At 39.9% G+C, this 16,475-nt stretch overlaps 1 protein-coding gene across 1 annotated transcript in view; it reads left to right on the top strand.

Annotated features, from left to right (window-relative positions):
• Positions 1-3,209: 3,209 nt before the first annotated feature.
• The window catches only part of HTR3B (5-hydroxytryptamine receptor 3B), a 31,370-nt gene continuing 18,104 nt past the window's right edge, over positions 3,210-16,475 (top strand). Inside the window, exons 1-2 of the mRNA XM_036743945.1 lie at positions 3,210-3,267; positions 12,421-12,581. Coding sequence (XP_036599840.1) covers positions 3,210-3,267; positions 12,421-12,581 — 219 coding nt within the window. The remainder of the gene's footprint in view (positions 3,268-12,420; positions 12,582-16,475) is intronic.

The raw sequence follows: 16,475 nt of genomic DNA, 5'->3' as shown, positions 1-16,475 counted from the left end.
CTAGTAAGAGTCTGAGGCTGAATTTGAACTCAGGTCTTCCTGACTCCAGTCCCAGCATGGTATTCACTGTGCCACATAACTGCTACCCAGAGGAAGACTCAGTAGATTCAAGAATCTGATTGGATTAGAGATGATTCTTGTTGCTAGGTGGAAAGCTCTCGGGTCTTATTGACCTCTAGCACCATCCAGAGAAGAGGGCAGTCTCTCAGGTGTGCCTGTGTTGACCTTTACCACCTTCTGTAGCTTAAGAAAGGGGGAAGAAAGGAAAAGTCAGGTTTTGTAGCTGTTTTGAGTTATGTTAATATGTTAATAACACTTTTTCAGAACCTTCCCAAAGGCGGTTATTTGCTAAGAGCTTGATTCCGCTCTAGCAGCCTGAGAATAGTAGAGAAGTGACTTTTCCAGAAGAAGGGCTGTTAAGACTAAAAAAGGGAGCAGATAGCAGAAAGGCAGTTTTGCTGAGCAGGTGACATAGGGCAGACTGTTCTTTAAAGAGACCAAGGGCATCCAAGTCTGCTGTTCTGAGTTGTGAGTGCCCCAGGTGTATGAGTTTCCCTACTCATGTGTTTCTCTGTTAGATTTTTGGTAACTGTGTGCCCACTCTCCCTCATGGACACTGTGTGCACCGGTAGCATATATGCCAGATTTATGGGTGAACTGTCATAATTTTATTATTTCTACTTTTTACTTCTGTCAAGTAAGTGGTATGATTATTATTGCTTTTGCCTTTCTGTTTAGTACACATTTCATGCCTAAGAATCAAAAGTGTTATTGAGACTGATTTTGTTTAAATGGGAACACAGAGTGGGGGCTCAGGAGCTACATCGGTGGGAAGTAAGCATATAACTCCCTCACATGAGGGTACCCTTAATTTTGAGTTGTGGCCACATATTTACCTCTCTGGGTAACTATTCTGTCTGAAATGAATGTAAGTAGGTTGAGCAAATCTATTTTAGTCCAGGAAGAGAGAAGACTTACACAGAGTTGGGAGTCAGCCTGGGATACATGTATCTTGTATAAACCTTCTTATTTATATTCTGGCTCTCTCATTAGTGTGTGTGTAAGTTCCTGAAGGGCAGGGAAGGCTTTTATGTTTTGGCTTTTCTTTGACTCCCTAGCATTTAATGCAACTCCTGGAATAAAGTAGACACTTAATAAATGCTTGTTGATTGATGAGTGACAAGGCATTGAAGTAAGACTTTAGTGGAAGCCAGTATGTGACAAATATCATTAGATCGTAGATATGTCAATATTTGGATGAGAAGAGACAATATATCAGTAGATTCATGTCTAGATTGGTGATTCCCTCAGCTGAATTATGTGGAGATCCAGGTTGGGAAAATGGAAACCCCAGATGATGACATGAGAGCAAACTTGTACAGAACCCTGGGTTTTAGAGAAAGCAAGGATTTTGAAACCACACTGGGGCAAAGTGATGAGGCAGTTCATAGCGTTGTATGGAGTAGCCAGGTAAAATCTGATTAGAATTTCATGGCTTTTTCACTGAAGGCCATTTTAAAATCAATTTGAGAAAGCTTTAAAAGAAACAGCAGCTCAAGGGAGTTAAATACCCAGGGAAGGGTGTGGTTAGTGCAAGAAAATTAAGTAGCTAGAGTCTGGGGACACTGTAGAGCTAGAATTCAGGAGAATAGTCTCTCCTGATTTGTGTAAGAATGTGATACCTTAGAGAGAGGGCTGGATTTAGAATGGGAGCACTTGGTTTGAACGCTAATTCTGTTAGCTACCTCTCACTCACTACCTATGTGGTGACCTTGGGCAAGTCACTTACCCTTGCCAAGCCTTACTTGATCTATGATCTTGTGAGTGTGGTAGATTTGAAATCCAAGCAGAAAGGGCTTTATTGCTTAATTGATGAGATGAGGTATGACTGAGTACTCTGTTTTGAAATATAAGAAAAGACAACTGGAAATGCCTATAAAAACCTGGTGTCCATGTACCTGTAACTAGCTTGTTCTGCATAGAGTCTGTTCTCCCAGGATTCTTTCCCACTGCAGTAAAATTCCCTCTCATTGCACTCAAAATGACTGAGCATTTATGCTTAAGTGGGTGTGATAGGGGAAGATGCATTGCAGACAAAGTATTGGGGGAAGAATCATAGGGATGAACTGAGTGATCTTTGTGCCAGAAACCCCTAATCCCCTGGGTAGTGATGATATAAAGTTACCCAAGCAATAGTGGCTTTATTTTGATGCATGCATGGGAGGAGTGGGGTTGACATAGGCTGGGATTCATGAATCTAGGATTAGCAAATTTTCCAAATTTAGGTAGTATGATAGCAGGCATTCATAGAATTCTATTAGAGAAACAAAGACAGAGAGTAAGACAACTGATTACCCTTAGTTTTCCTTATTTTCGGATATCAACCTTTAGTTCTGGTCTTCTGCAATAATCCAGAGATTATGAATTCCATTATGAACACCTGTGTCCATTCATTAAAATGAGCAAAAGTGAAAAATCATTTCAGCCTGTTCTTGGTTCTTATTCAGGTAGCTTCTTATTATCTTATCTTCTGAAATGTGGCAAGTGAAAATTTAAGAAGTATTCCCATTTGTCAAAAGTCAATGCCTTTTAATGAAAAGGATGCAGGAAAGACAAAAAGCAGACAGCATTTTTTTCCCAGTGCATTGTTAGCATTTGTTCTTCATTAAACAATAACAGATTTCCATTAGCCTGAGTAATTCAAGAGCCCAGTAACTATTGTCAAATGCTGAAGATGTTACTGCCTAAGTCTGATTTGGAGTAGCTATTTGGATCTTAATTATTAATGGGATTAGCCTTTTGTGTGTCAGCAAGAGCATAGCCTAAGGTAAAAGCACTACAGGAAATCATATTAGAATAGAATTTCCTTTCCTTAGGGGCTCCCTTTAGATTCCATTATTCACTTAGCTATCTTGTGTCAGAGAAATTAAAATCTTGCCTGTGATCAGATCCCATAGGAGAAACCATGGAGGGAAGGTAGGGATGTGGCATTGGCATTAGTTCGAAAATATTGAAACGATAGTTGTGTTGGCCTTTAGTCACGTTTAGTGATTATAAAATAGCCTGGACAAAAAGCAGGCACCATGTGAAAAAAAGAACAGCTCAGAGCAGAGCGCAGAGAGACTACCTTAGGAAAGAAAGGCTCTGTGTCATCCTTCAGCTAGCTGAGAAACAATGTTTCCATTTGCTTCTTGAGGACCATCCATTGGATGCTTAGGCAGGGGGTGATGGCAGCTTGGTTGTCACTTGTCTTGGTGGCAGTTTCAGGTAAGTGGCTTTAATGGTTAATGTGTGTCAACTCTTTAGAAGCCATGGGTTGTCTTTTTAATACACTATGCTATACACGCTCTTCTGATTGCTCGTTTCATTAGCCATCTGTAAAATGCCAGCACTGAGAAGATATATAGAGACCAATCCTTCATTTAGGGCTTTGCAGTTTTAATTAGATACCCATAGATATATGCTTTTATACCCATTATAGATGAGAAAAAGAATCTAAAGTGTATTGTCTTAATGATTTAATTAGTGACTGCTTTTCTAAAAATCAAGTCCTATTTGCAGTTATTTTCATAGATAGCTTTTGGGTATATTCTATTTTTAAATTCATTTCCACATTTGGGTATAAACAAAAACAAAAACAAACATCCTCACCCTTCTTAATCATCTTGCATCTAGAAGCCCTGCAAATGTTTTCCATGGGTGTACCATGTCCTTGGAGACTTGAATATTCTTTTGTTACTACACGTTTTATCTCAATCTTTATAGAGCACAGTTCTGGGGATGGGCATTACTCTAAAGCAGTTCATTGTGAATCTATAAAATCATTTCTCCAGCTGAAAAAAAAAGTTACCCATCATGACAGAGTAACTTCACATGTTGTTTCTGTTTTAGCATTAGCAATGTTAATTCTATTGAGTTGAAACATTTTAGTGGAATTTAGGGGATTCTCTTGACTTCACGTTGTCACCTAGAAGTGTCTAAGTTCATTTTGTTGTTTTCCCGTTTGGGATAGAGTTCTGATAGGCATTTTTAAGTCCAAAAATTCTTGTAGAAATAATGTGGGCTGTCAGCAACTAAAGCAGTGACCTACAGGTGGATGGAGGAAAAGGATAGGGACCTACTACTCCCCAAGGGGTAAGGAATCCAGGAAGGTTGAATTTAAACTGGTAGAAATTTTAAAGCATAAAAAAACTGAGTAGAAGCAGATTTTAAATTTAAGTGCCCAAAAGGATTGGCAGCAGATAACTATGAACCCAAACCACAGACTTATAGAAGCTGACAGAATATAAAAGCTTTGTGTTCTGCAAAAAGATAATAAAGTTGGGAAAACTTAAAAAACCTTTTTTTTTAACTTCCTTGATTTTGTTGTGGTTTGTATTATGGGTAATTTAAGTCACAAAATGAGGTATGGAAAGTGTTTCACAATGGTTCCGGCATAAATCAAGGCACAGAACTTTTGTTGCAGTAATAGAACTAACTCCTTTGGGATTTTTCTGGATTAACATAAAGTTGATTTGTAAATGCAAAAGAATTGAACAAATTACCAGTTAATATTTACTATCTTGTGAAAATGTAGGAGTAGTTCTTTAACTCCAAAATGTTCTGCTCAATAATATTTCTAGCTTTCTATCCTAACAGGAATTTTTTAAAGATCACTCATTTATGTTCTCAATAAGCTCTTCTTTAGCCTGCCCAAGATCAGCTACATCTTTGGAGTGTATTTCCTTCCAATTCTCAAGACTAGATTCATAATGATACTGAAGAAGCCACAACTAAAATGAAGAAAGGCCTCTTCACTGAAGTAACATAACTAAATGGGTGTAAGACATACTACAACTGGGAGCAAGAGCAAAGCATTGCAAGGGAGCTAGCTATGCCTTTTCATGGAGCTGTGCCCATTCATCAAAACAAAGAAAACTAAGACATAATTTCATTTTCTTTCTCTTTTATTTTTGGAGCCCTACTAAACTTAAAAGTACCTCAGAACTCTTTCCTTCACAGATTTTACTTCCAGGAGATTCTTCCCTGAAGACAAGTGAAGTATTCCAAGTTAAAAAAATTAATATTCAAAGAGACAATGGGGCCAGGAATCCTTCCTAACCTTGTTCTTAATGGCGTCTATCAGTGTCTGTTGAAATATCTGATCTCTGAGTCATTTAGTACTTGTGTGAATGTCACATTAGCTTTCATGGGGGCATAATTTACTGTTAATTAATGGTCACTTAAATTCTTAATCTCTTTCTTGTAATTGATCTTTCTCCTCAGGCAAATTTGCATTCATAGTAGAAACGTAATTAATTATTATTTCTCCTTTTTAAAAAAATAGTCTTCTCCCCTAGAACACAAAAGCAATCCAGTCGTTCATTACCTTTCTGCTATAATTTTTATTTCTTCTTTGTGGTTAGTTTGGTTCTTTCTGCTATTTCCTTTTTTTTCCTCTTCCTAAAGCACTTTTGTGTTTTTATCCTTCTCTGGAAATTCATACAGATATTTTCTGACAGCTTTTAGGAAACACGTGTCCTACTCAAATCAGGCCCAGAATATCTGGAATGTGTCCTAAGGAAAATAATGATGTTAGAGAGATGGGCTGGCTCATTCATTCCCCAGGACCACATCTCCTTTCAGTCTTTAACTCTTTCCTTCACACTAATACATACAGCAGTCAGTGTTTCCCTATCTGAAACTTGAATTTGGATCTCCCTAATGAAGCAAAAGGTGAGTTACCCATTGCCAAGTTAGCAGCAAGGACATCAGAGTAGCCTCATTGGAAATCCTGATTCCTCGCCCCTGGCATATTGTCGTCTAAAAAGTCCTATCAGACAGTCTGATCCATGAATATTTTTACTGGCTAGATACGCCATACATTTTGACAATCACTGTTCAAAATAATCCTAAAAAATGATTCTCAAATTCAGTCTCTCCTTTCCCACTCCTGCCTGCACAGCTGAATAGCTGATGCTGCTGGTTAGCATCTTCTTGGGAGAATAGTTAGAAAGTAAAATGCTCATTAGATTCCTAGCTCTGATGATAATGAAGGTGAATATTCTACCGCCCACAATGAGCCTGAAACTGTACCTCCAGCACAATTGTGTTAGCATTTTGGTCACAGTGACATTGATAAATCATAGAAATTGCTGCCTGTGGCGGCTAGTGACACGACATCATTCATAAAGAAATGGGTATAAACAGGATTGTCGCACAGGGAGAAGATATCTCATTTACAGTTTCCTGCTGGATCCCTCATACCTTCAGCAGCTCATCAAAATAACCATCAAAACCACTGAGAGCCCAGGCGAATGCATGCCCAGGACACTCCAGATTAGATTTCACTCACGCACTTTGGCAGGAGGTGTGCAATTTGCTTCAGTCCAATGACTTAGCGAAGCTTCAAGTTCCCCAAGGGCTAGCAAAGCTTGTGAACAAAATATCTTTCTGCAATTCAGAGAAAGCATTCACAAATTTGTCACTTACAATTGTTGATGTTCATTTCTCTTGCTTCCCAACCCCCACCCCCAGTCATTGCCCTTCCAGCCCTTCCATGAATCAAAATTCCTGGCACATAGGAAACAATTTTTTTCCCTGGAACCAGAGAGAATTTTCTCAAAACAAGGATTACATTTTCTGACAAGTGCATTTTTATTTAATGAGCCAGAAGAAGAGATAAGATTTTTCGAGTAGAAAAGTATGAAACAAAAATCACATTAATTCAACATTACTCATTTGTGTTCATTGATTTCCACAATCAATCAACAAACATTTCTTTATTAATTGCCTGCTATGTACCAGAAATTTTGCTGGGCTCTGGGAATACAAAAACAAAATCAGAACAGTCCCTGTCCTCGAGGAGCTTTTGTTCTATGGGGGCATTCATAATTTTCCCCAATCCTACCCCTCTCTCTCACTCCATGTATCCAACCAATTACCACATCGTGTTCATTTCTACCTCCATACCATCATTTGACTCCGTCACCTCCTCTCTGTTCATGCTACTACTATTATAGTTCAGACCCTTATCATCTCTAAACTGTTGCAATACTCTCCTAATTGGTCTTTCTGCCTCAAGTTTCTCACCACTCCCAATCAATCTGCACAGCTGCTAGCTAGAAAGATATTCCAAGGGTACAGCTCTAACCAAGTCACTCCCCTACTCAATAAACTCCAATGGCTCATTATTGCCTCTAGGATCAAATAGATACTCCTCTGTTGGGCTTTAAAGCCAACCTAGTCCCACACCACCATTCCAGCCTTGTACATTTCCCCTTTTCTGACACTCTATTGTCCTGCAAATAGTATTCTTGTTTTCACCTATTTCTAAGCCTTTGCACAGATGTGCAAAATGCCTAAAATAACTTCCTCTTCACTTCTACCTCTTAAAATCCCTTATTTCCTGCAAAACTTATCCAGAGACACCTTTGACATGAAGCCTCTCCCAGTTCCAATTACTAGTGCCCTCTCGTCCCCCAATTGCCTTGTATTTATTTCATATCCATTTCATGTGTATATGGGTGTATGTATAATGCATGTACGTACAATCTCCCCTGACCAAATGTAAACTACTTGAAGCCAGGGACTATTCCATTTTTGTCACGGATCTCCAGTGCCTAATACCATACCTGGCACATAGCTGGTGCCTAATAAATGCTTTTTGATTAATGGCATTTAGGTCACAGGATTGTTGTAAGGATTAAATTAAATGAGGTGACATATTTAAAGCACTTGGTAATCTTCAAGTTCTATATAAATGCTCATTGTTATTTTTAAGAGCAAAAATAATAAATGGGGAAAAGTACATGTAGAAGTATGTGCAATATATTCTAGGTAATTTGGGAGGGTACAAGGTGCTAGCACTTGAGGGATCAAGGAAGTCTTCTTGTAGAAGGTGGCGATTTTGATATCGGAAGAAATTATGAGTGCTAAGAGGTGTGGTGTTGTGTGGTGTTCCCTACTTTTCCAGTCTTACTTCATGCCATGTATTACCTGGCCGTGCATTCTGTGCTCTACCCACATCAGTCTATTTTGATCCCTGAAACATCCTCTAACCTTTATGCTTTTACTCTTGCTTTTTTAATGCTTGGAATATTCTTCCTTTCCTTCTTTACTTGTTGAATTCCTTTTGTTGTTATGTCTGACTTCATGATCCCATTTGGGGTTTTCTTGGCAAAGATACTGGAGTGGTTTGCCAGTTCCTTCTCCAGCTCATTTTACAGATGAGGAAATAGGCAAATAGGGTTAAGTGACTTGCCCAGGGTCACACAGCTAGTAAGTGTCTGAGGTCAGATTTGAACTCAGGAAGATGAATCTTCCTATCTCTAGGCCTGGCACTCTATGCACTGGACCACCAAGTTGCCCTACCCATCCTTTAAAGTCCAACTCAAGCACCACCTACTTCACAAAGCTTTTCCCTCTCAGACCTCAAATAACACTTTGTTTTGGATCTCTCTAATGAATTTAGGTATGCTTCTCTATTATAACTATATATACATGTATCTTATCTCCCTGTTAGACTGTAAATTCCATGAGGGCTGTGCAAGGTTACCAGTCTCACTTTCTCCTCCAGAGCCATCTGGGTCCAGTGGCCTGATATTCACTAGGACCACTGGAGATGGCCCAGGATGCATCGGGAGACCCTGGCCCTTTAGGGCTAAGGTCTTTTCAGGTTCTCACTTTGAGTGAGGTAGCACCCGTTCAGTGAATGGGCCTCTTTAAGAAGTTAATCAAGGGATGGCCCCTTTAATCAAAACTAAAAAATAAATCAGAATGGGAGGGGAAGACCCTTAGGGTTCCTGCCCAAAAGAGAAACAGTTACTATTCAGTATTTACATTCTCTCCCTCACTCAAATCTCATGTCCTCATTTCTTTGATGTCATGGTCCTCTTGAAGGAGGACAAACACACCATCACAAATTCCATGAACATAGAGACCATGTCTTAAGCATGCTTTTTTTATCTCCACCAGAATCTAGTACAGTGCTTTGCATATAGAAGGCACTTAATAACTTGAATTATTTGCCCTAATTTTTTAGGTTCCCACAGTCGCTGATTACCAGGATTTTGTGGCAACTGTCACAAGAGCTCAAAAGGGCAAAGTTTTTGCTAACCTTATGAGAGAATCACTATTGTCCAGACAGTAACTCAACCAGCTTTAAATCTGATCCAGGTTCACGACTTTACGCAGGAATACACAGCACAGGACAATACAAATACAAGTGTGAAGGGAAAACCAGCCACCTAGGGAGTCTAACCAGACTCCCCAGAGTCCCACTACTCAGTCACGATGTAGTCTCACCTGGCTTTCCCTCCTGTCAACACACTCAGCTTTATGGTCACAGCATAAGGACCAATTTAGGAAATACCAACTGAGGTCTGGACTATTTCTACTTTTATTAGTTCAGCCAAACTTAGAGTAGAGGAGAGGCTTGTTGGGAGCTTGTTAGCAACTGTTGCCTCCCTGATTCTTGTAATAGTATCACAGAATTTATAGCTGGTAGGGACTTTAGAAATAATACACACACCCACACACAAATGAGGCCCAGGGAAATGCCTTGCCTAAGATCACATAACCAGGAAGTAGTGGGGCAAAGATTCAAATCCAAATCTCCAAATTCAGCCCTCCTAAGGTTCCTTCACCTCCCTGGCTGGGGGTTGGAAGGGGGTGGCGACACAGCTTTAAATATCCAGGGGGAATTGATTCCTACCCAAAAGAACTTAGAACATTATCTGTCTATTCATTGGCCCCAAACCATTGGTTGTTGGCTAACCACCATCCCAAGTATGAGTTGGTACAAGCTGCTAAAGGTCTGTATCATGTGTCCCAATACTTCTACATCCAGCACTCTCTTCCTATGGCTCATCCTTGCTGAAGTTTTTGGAGATGAGTCTCAAACTGGCTTCTCCCCTGCCTTCTGTGATTCTTGTCCTGAACTCAGAAGTCCCACCAGGCTAGATTATTAGGGGAAAACACTGGAAGCAGAGTCCCTGGCCAATTTGGTGCTACCAAGTCCTCTTCAGGGACTTAGATCATCTGATACCCCTCTAGCTATACAGGACTAGAGCTCTCCTGTTACCCCAGCAGCTCCACTTAGTCTGATATTAAGTCTGTTTCTTTTTGTTTTTGTACGTGTTCATTTAGCTCTGTGCTCCAAATCCCCAAGCAATGGGATGTGCTGTTAAACAGTACTTTGAGAAATTAGGTCCTTTTGAAACACTTCCATCAGCACTGCCTCTTTGTACAGCAAGACGGTTCTCAGCTGGGAATTCATTAAAAATGGACTATCAAAGTCCATCTTTCCTGTCAGAGTCCCCAGATCCTGCTTCTGATAGGAATGCCTCCAAACTTCCGGAAACTCCACCTCTATAGTTCACCAGCAGGGAGCTGCCCTCCCCATCAGAGGAATGTTCCAATGTAGGACAAGGTGATGATACTCCATTCTTTCCCATACTAATGACCATCCTTGCTGGGTTTGTTGTAATGGTCAGCCCACAATGGTCTACAAAGACTATTGTCTACTCATGATTCTTCTGACATGCTAGTGCAAAAACCTCAAGTTAGGGACAACGGCAATGCTACCGCAGCTGTAGGAGTTGAGGGAACCGTCACAGTCACACACACGGCTTTTTGCTGTGTCACGAGCTGAGCAGCCACCCCCTTTAATTTTAAGCACTATCAAATCCTATAGGGTTATAGGATTGGTAGAATTTATAGTGTTAATTTTACTTCTCAGGCTCCTACAACCCTCAGCTGCTTTGGTTCTGTGACCTATGGCGTAGACACCAATTCAAGAGAATAGGAAAGTGATTTAAAGGATATTCTGGGCAGGTTTAGTAATCTTCAGTCATGTCCAACTCTTCATACCCCTTTTGGGGTTTTCTTGGCAAAGATACTAGTGGTTTGCCATTTCCTTCCCCATGTTCATTTTACAGATGAAGATCTGAGGCAAACAGGGTTAAGTGTCTTGCCCAGGGTTACATAGTAAGTATAAGGCCCTTCAAGGATGTAACTGTTACTAACCTTATAATAGAGTCTTTACTGCCCACTCATTGGTATATTCTGTATCTAAGACTTCAAACATATTACAGTACAATCCAACGCAAAAGACTTTTCCTATAGACACTTAAAAAACTGGGGAACACAACACAGATTTACAGGGAAAATCACTGAGGTAATCTGATTCCCAGGGCAGCTAAGTGCCTCAATGGATCGAGTACCAGGCCTGGAGTCAGGAAGATTCATCTTCCTGAGTTCAAATCTGGCCTCAGACACTTACTAGCTATGTGCCCCTAGACAAGTCACTCAACCTTGTTTGCCTCAGTTCCTCATCTGTAAAATGATCTGGAGAAGGAAATGGCAAAGCACTGCAGTATCTCTACCAAGAAAACCCCAAATGGGGTCTCGAAGAATGAGACATGACGGAAAAGACTGAACAACAACAACAAACCCTTATTCCCAGGAAGTATACTCCTCTGCCACAGTGAAGGCTCACTTGACTGCTTTGCTTACCCTCCTGTCTATGCACTGTAGAATAGGAAATAGTAGCCTAGAGGCCTGAAATAGCTATGCTTTTATAAGTTGCCTACCAATGGTCTCAGAGGAAGGCTTATAGATGCTGACATGGTATGATATGGATATGGATATGGCTAAACCCTCCTTATGGATATTGACAGTATCTATACTTCCTTGCTCCCACTCTTCAATTAACTTGCTTCCTTGATTGCAGTAATACTCTTCATGCTAGGTTTTTTTTTAATTTGTTGAATGAGATTCATAGAATATGAAATAAAATATCTAATAAGAATAAATGTAGCATTATTAAGTAAAGGTTGAATTTTTCCAATGGAAGCTTTTGAAGGGTCCAAAATGAGGCCTTTCTACTTAGTCGCTGACCAAGGATAGTGCCAATAATCAATGTATAGCCAGTCTTCACCTAGGTCCTTGAAAGGGTGAGAAGGAATTTTATTTCCAACAACCACTAATCTGGGGTCTCTTCCAAAAAATTAGAAGCATTGGCATAAGAGTAAAGTTCCCATCCCTTGAAATGGTGAATTGGTTCATTTGTTTTTGCCATAAGATTTTGCCCCTGGGCATGTAAGCCACCAATTTACTTTGGGTAGGGGACCATGAGACTCTAGATAGCTGAGAAATGCCAGTGAATTTATAGTTTTATAATAACTAATCATAGAAAAGCATTAGGCCAAAAATGGTAGAGGGAAAATGTCAACTCGACCAAGGGCTATCTGATCATGAAACCATCAATACCCCTCTGAAAGTTTCTGTCCAGTGCCCTTCATTCCTCACTCTCTTCTCTTACTGATCATCCATCTGCATCCAGTGCCTCCTATTCTCACCTCTTACTAATGGTCACAAATCTGTACCTAGTACCGCTTATTCGCATCTCTTACTGATGGTTATAGGTTTTCTTTTCAGGGATCTTAACCACAGATACTCATCATCTCAGCAATTCAACTCTTCATCACTTGACCCAAAAGTTGCTACAGAACTATCACAAGGGAGTGAGACCGGTTCACAACTGGACTCAGGTCACAACTGTTTACCTGGATTTATTGGTCTACGCTGTGTTGGATGTGGTAAGGACCATCTCTCTTACCTTTATTTGTATCTGGTAACTCCTTATAAAACTTTGTGCTAACCATACCTGAACATAGTAGGTGCCATATAAAGGAAGTTCCAGTTTAAATGGAAGGGAGATTTATGCTAGATGTATGTCAGTGGGGATTCTGGATTGAAATTCTCACTAGGCAAAGATCCCACTGATGCTGAGGACAGACAACTCAGAGGAATCAACCAGCAAAAATTCAAGATGCTTTACAAAGAAGATTCTCTAAGCTAGGACTAGGCTTTTGTGAACCTTGAACAGGGTTTGAAAGTTACACATGCTCTCCTTCCCTCATTGAAATATGAACACAGTATTACTTCTAAAAAGAATAGCTGTGTTACAACAATAGTTGTCCACTAAAAGTTTTGAGCCTTCCCTATTACTCATGACATGAATGATCACAAAATAAAATTCCTACTTGTCATGGTAAGCAGCACTTTCTAGATTAAAAATATACACATTTTCAAAAGGTAATATTAAAAATATCCCTTATCATGACCCCACTCCGAGATGGTTTGCCCATCTTGCCTATTCCCAGCCCCAGCTTTAGCATATTCCATTGACACACAAAGAATTGATAAGAACTATTAAGGCAAGAGGTAGCTTTCCTTTTCAATGCTTAAGCATTTGCCTAGTGGTAATAATGCGATTGAAGTAATATTCTCTTATGATCTTCTGAAATTAGGAATAAAGAAAGAAATAATCCATTTGTACTCCATTTATATAAAATAAGTAAAGTGTTTCAATACTTAAAGATGCTCCTGCCTAAGATGCTGCCCAAGGCTGGGTAGAGCTGGTTCTGAGATGGCTGAGTTTTGTTTTTTATTTTTGCTTTTAGTCACAGAAGACTTCCTAATTACAAAATAATAAGGGGAAACGGTCCACATAACTCAAGCCTCAGATTAATTTAAAAGTAGATTTTGCCAAATCACTGTTTTAAAATGAGAGTATGTGTATTGATATATGTGAGCTTTTAAGTGCTATGCTTTGAGCCTAAGTACCCTTGTCTTGACTTATTGGATGAGTGCTGAGCATTGAAACAGATGAGAAAACAAGTGCAAAACTTACATTTTAAATGCTAGAAGTTATAATGAGATTTTTTGCCATACTTGTTATTTAGTCCAAATAATTTTAAGGTAGATTTCCACACTCGTGTTTAAAGAAAGCCCTAACCCATTTAAATGATATGTTTCACGTCACTAAAAAAAAGAAATAGAACTCTCCTTCTGTCGACCAGTTGTACTCTTCAAACAATCAATAAATATTTAGTGAGCACCTACTGTGTACCAGGCACCGTGCTAAATGCTGGCGATACAAAAAGAGGCAAAAGACAGTCTCTGCTGTCAAAGAGCTTACAATCTAATAGGGGAGACAACATGCAAAAACAAACAAAAAACATACAAAGCAAGCTATATATATATATATATATATGTGTATGTGTGTGTGTGTGTGTGTATATATATATACATATATATATATATACACATATATATGTGTATATATATATATGCAGGAAAATTCAGAAATCATTACCACAGGAAAGACTAGAATTAAGGGGGATTGGGGGAGGGTTCCAGTAAAAGAAGAGATTTTAGTTGGGATTTAAAGGAATACAGGGAAGTCAGTAGGCAAGCAAAAGAGGGAAAACATTCCAGGCACAATAGACAGCCAGAGAAAATGCCTTGGAGCCAGGAGATGGATGGTATGTTTTTTTCTTGGAACATCCATGAACCCAATATCACTGGATTGAAGAGTATGTATGGGGAGTAAAGTACAAGAAGACTAAAGAGGTAGGGGCCAGGTTATGAAGGGCATTGAATGCCAAAATTATTTTATATTTGAACCTATCCTGCCCTTGCCTCTCTGCTAACCTCCAATCTCATATCTCCAACTCCCTTTCAGACATCTAGAACTGGATATCCAGCAGACATCTTAAATTCAACATGTCCAAAACAGAACTCATTATCTTTCCCCTAAACCCCTCCCCTCCCACACACCACCTTCTTTATTACTGTAGAAGGCAAAACATCCTCCAAGTCCCTCAGGCTTGCAATAAAGGAGTCATCCTGGATTCCTCACTATCTCTCACCCTCTCATATCAAATCTGTTGCCAAGATCTGTCAATTTCATTTTTGCAATACTTCTTAAATATGCCCCTTTCTCTTCTCTGACACTGCCCCCACTCTGGTGCAGGCCCTTATCACATCATGCTTTGATTACTGCAATAGTCTGATGAGGGGTCTGCTTACCTCAAGTCTCTTCCTACTCCAATTTATCCTCCATTCAGCCACTACAGTGATTTCCCTAAAGTCTAACTATGTCACACACACACACCTCCCCCACTCAATAAACACGAATGGCTCCCTTGCCTCCAGGATCAATTACAAAATTCTCTGCTCAGTGTTCAAAGCCCTTTATAATCTAGTCCCCTCTTACCTCTCCAGTCTTCTTACACCTTACTTCCCAACAGATACTCTTCAGTAAAGTGACACTGGCTTCCTAGATGTTCCATAAACAAGATACTCCATCTCTCAGCTCCAGGCATTTTCTGGGGCTGTCTCCCATGCCTGGAACTCTTTCCCTCCTCTGCTTCTACAACTGACCTCCCCGTACTCCTTTAGGTCCCAACTAAAATCCTATCTTTTATTCTTATAGTGCCTTCCCTCTGGTAGTTATTTCCTGTTTATCCTGTATATAGCTTGCATTGTATATATTTGTTTGCATATGTCTCCCCCACTAGATTGTAAGCTCCTTGAGGACAGGAACTGGAGTTTTGGGGGTTTTTTTGCTTCTTTTTATATCCCCAAGTGCTTATCACAGTGCCTGGCACATGGTAGGCATTTAACAAATGTTTATTGATGGATCTTGGAGGTGATGGGAAGCCACTAGAGTTTATTGAGTTAGGGGGTAAGATCTACACTTTAAGAAAATCACTTTAGTGAATGAATGGAGGATGGATTGGAGTGGAGACAGACTTGAGGCAGGCAGACCCACCAGCAGGTTATTGCGATAATCCAAGTGCGAGGTAATGAGAATTTGCACTATAGTGGTGTCGGTGTCAGAGGAGAGAAGGGGGAAAATTGGAGAGACATTGCAAAGGTGGAATCAACAGGCCTTGGCAACAGCTTGGATATGGGGGGTGAGAGACAGTGAGGAGTCCAGGATGACTCCTTGGTTGTGAACCTAAAGGACTGGAAGGATGGCGTTGTCCTCTACAGTAATAGGGAAGGTAGTAGGAGGAAAGGTTTTTCCAGGCTCTTTTTCATGCACCAAATAGGTGAACTGAAGATCCTGAAAAATGTTTAATTTAATTCCAGCTAATAACCCCCTAAGAAAGGCCCAGCGTTAACCAAGCTCTAAATTGAAACTCCTTTGAGACAGTTTCCAACATGTAAATTTGGAGCCCTAGTCTCCGAGGGACATTTCCTCAACTATATAAAGGATACTACTTGGAAATTTTTTCACCAGGTTGTCACTGCATTATTTAACAGGCTTGGTCAGATTGGATCATCAGTACAACTTGACCAAGGAAAAATCATATGAACTGTGTAACTACATAGTGTAGCCCTAAAGCTATAGCTAAGGCATTGAGAGTTCTTTCCTCTACTCTTCTTTTTTTTCTAGTCTCATACTATTTAAGATAAGATAGAACTGCTCTTGATCCTCTTTGAGCCCCAACAAATACTGCATTCGTAGTGTTTGCCAATCTCCAAGGTATAAATGCTCACACCAACAATTTAACAATTGACTCTCAAAAGCCTGTTCCAGCTCAAGCATACCTCTGTAATTAAAGCATACTCCATGCTTTCAAGCTCTGTGCCTTGCATTGCCAGCTACATAGTAGCCATCTCCTCCTCATCAGTAT

Source organism: Trichosurus vulpecula, chromosome 2 (genome assembly GCF_011100635.1).
Source record: "Trichosurus vulpecula isolate mTriVul1 chromosome 2, mTriVul1.pri, whole genome shotgun sequence".
NCBI classification, from domain to species: Eukaryota; Metazoa; Chordata; class Mammalia; order Diprotodontia; family Phalangeridae; genus Trichosurus; species Trichosurus vulpecula.
The sequence above is the reverse complement of the archived record's forward strand: the minus strand, read 5'-3'. Positions and strand labels throughout refer to the sequence as shown.